Source organism: Mastomys coucha, unplaced genomic scaffold, assembly GCF_008632895.1.
Source record: "Mastomys coucha isolate ucsf_1 unplaced genomic scaffold, UCSF_Mcou_1 pScaffold21, whole genome shotgun sequence".
In the NCBI taxonomy this organism is placed as follows: domain Eukaryota; kingdom Metazoa; phylum Chordata; class Mammalia; order Rodentia; family Muridae; genus Mastomys; species Mastomys coucha.
The window spans coordinates 174,893,444-174,895,002 of NW_022196904.1; the positions used below are offsets into that span (position 1 = coordinate 174,893,444).

The 1,559-nt window shown below is 53.2% G+C and overlaps 1 protein-coding gene across 1 annotated transcript in view; it reads left to right on the top strand.

The window, feature by feature from the left end:
• Positions 1-1,559, top strand: part of Entpd7 (ectonucleoside triphosphate diphosphohydrolase 7) — a 45,717-nt gene that overhangs the window by 29,575 nt on the left and 14,583 nt on the right. Inside the window, exon 7 of the mRNA XM_031390390.1 lies at positions 1,343-1,399. Coding sequence (XP_031246250.1) covers positions 1,343-1,399 — 57 coding nt within the window. The remainder of the gene's footprint in view (positions 1-1,342; positions 1,400-1,559) is intronic.

Here is a 1,559-nt window from a genome sequence, read left to right on the forward strand (position 1 = left end):
CCCCCCCCCCATGCCAAGATCAAAGCCAGCCCTTGTTCACACCAAGCAATGCCCTCCTGCTAAACTGCCATCTAGGCTCCTCCTCCCATCTCTCTCAGCAGGCTCTCCCTATATTGCTCAGCTTGACCTGGAACGAGCTGTGTAGACCAGGCTGGCTTCAAATTAATAGTAATCCACCTGCCTCTACCTCCTGAGTGCTGGGGTTAGAGGCCTATGCCACCATGCCTGTGCTGGGGTTAGAGGCCTGTGCCACCATGCCTGTACTGAGGTTAGAGGCCTGTGCCACCATGCCTGTACTGAGGTTAGAGGCCTGTGCCACCATGCCTGTGCTGGGGTTAGAGGCCTGTGCCACCATGCCTGTGCTGGGGTTAGAGGCCCGTGCCACCATGCCTGTGCTGGGGTTAAAGGCCTGTGCCACCATGCCTGTACTGAGGTTAGAGGCCTGTGCCACCATGCCTGTGCTGGGGTTAAAGGCCTGTGCCACCATGCCTGTACTGGGGTTAGAGGCCCGTGCCACCATGCCTGTGCTGGGGTTAGAGGCCCGTGCCACCATGCCTGTGCTGGGGTTAGAGGCCTGTGCCACCATGCCTGTGCTGGGGTTAAAGGCCTGTGCCACCATGCCTGTACTGAGGTTAGAGGCCTGTGCCACCATGCCTGTGCTGGGGTTAGCGGCCTGTGCCACCATGCCTGTGCTGGGGTTAGAGGCCCGTGCCACCATGCCTGTGCTGGGGTTAGACGCCCGTGCCACCATGCCTGTGCTGGGGTTAAAGGCCTGTGCCACCATGCCTGTACTGAGGTTAGAGGCCTGTGCCACCATGCCTGTGCTGGGGCCAAAAGCCTGTGCCACCATGCCTATGCTGGGGTTAGAGGCCTGTGCCACCATGCCTATGCTGGGGTTAGAGGCCTGTGCCACCATGCCTGTGCTGGGGCCAAAGGCCTATGCCACTGCGCTTGGCCCTTAATGCAGTTCTAACCATTTTGAGGGACAGTTGTTGTTTTATAATTAGTTCCTATTCTTTGTAGAATTATTAGAAGTTACAAATAATTGGAGAGGGGGAAAATCACATGATAAAAGATGTGGTGGTTGGGCATGTGGGTAGCTAGCATGCATGAGCCCCAACTGTTAGTGATGGGGTGGACTACAGTGCCAGATGGAGAGAGTGGGAGGGAAGAGAGAGAAAACAAGATTTAAGGTCCATGCACAGCGAGTATGGAGTAGAATATGATGGTTCTTTTTATTTTTATTTTCTCAGGAAAAGGTTAAAAGGGGCAGCCTTGGGAGGGTTTAAGTTTGGTCCAGCAGCAGCACATTACAGAGAGGCCTTTGCCATTTCTTCCTTAGGAGTTTATGCGTGGATTGGAATCAACTTTGTTCTGGGAAGATTTGACCATGAAGATGGTAAGTTCTTCCTTACGAAGTTCTTCAAGCTCTTGACAGTTCTCTTCAACCATCAGTAGTGTGTAAGTGTGTAAGGGCTTGAAACTGTCAGTAGTGTGTAAGTGTGTAAGGGCTTGAAACTGTCAATAGTGTGTAAGTGTGTAAGGGCTTGAAACCGTCA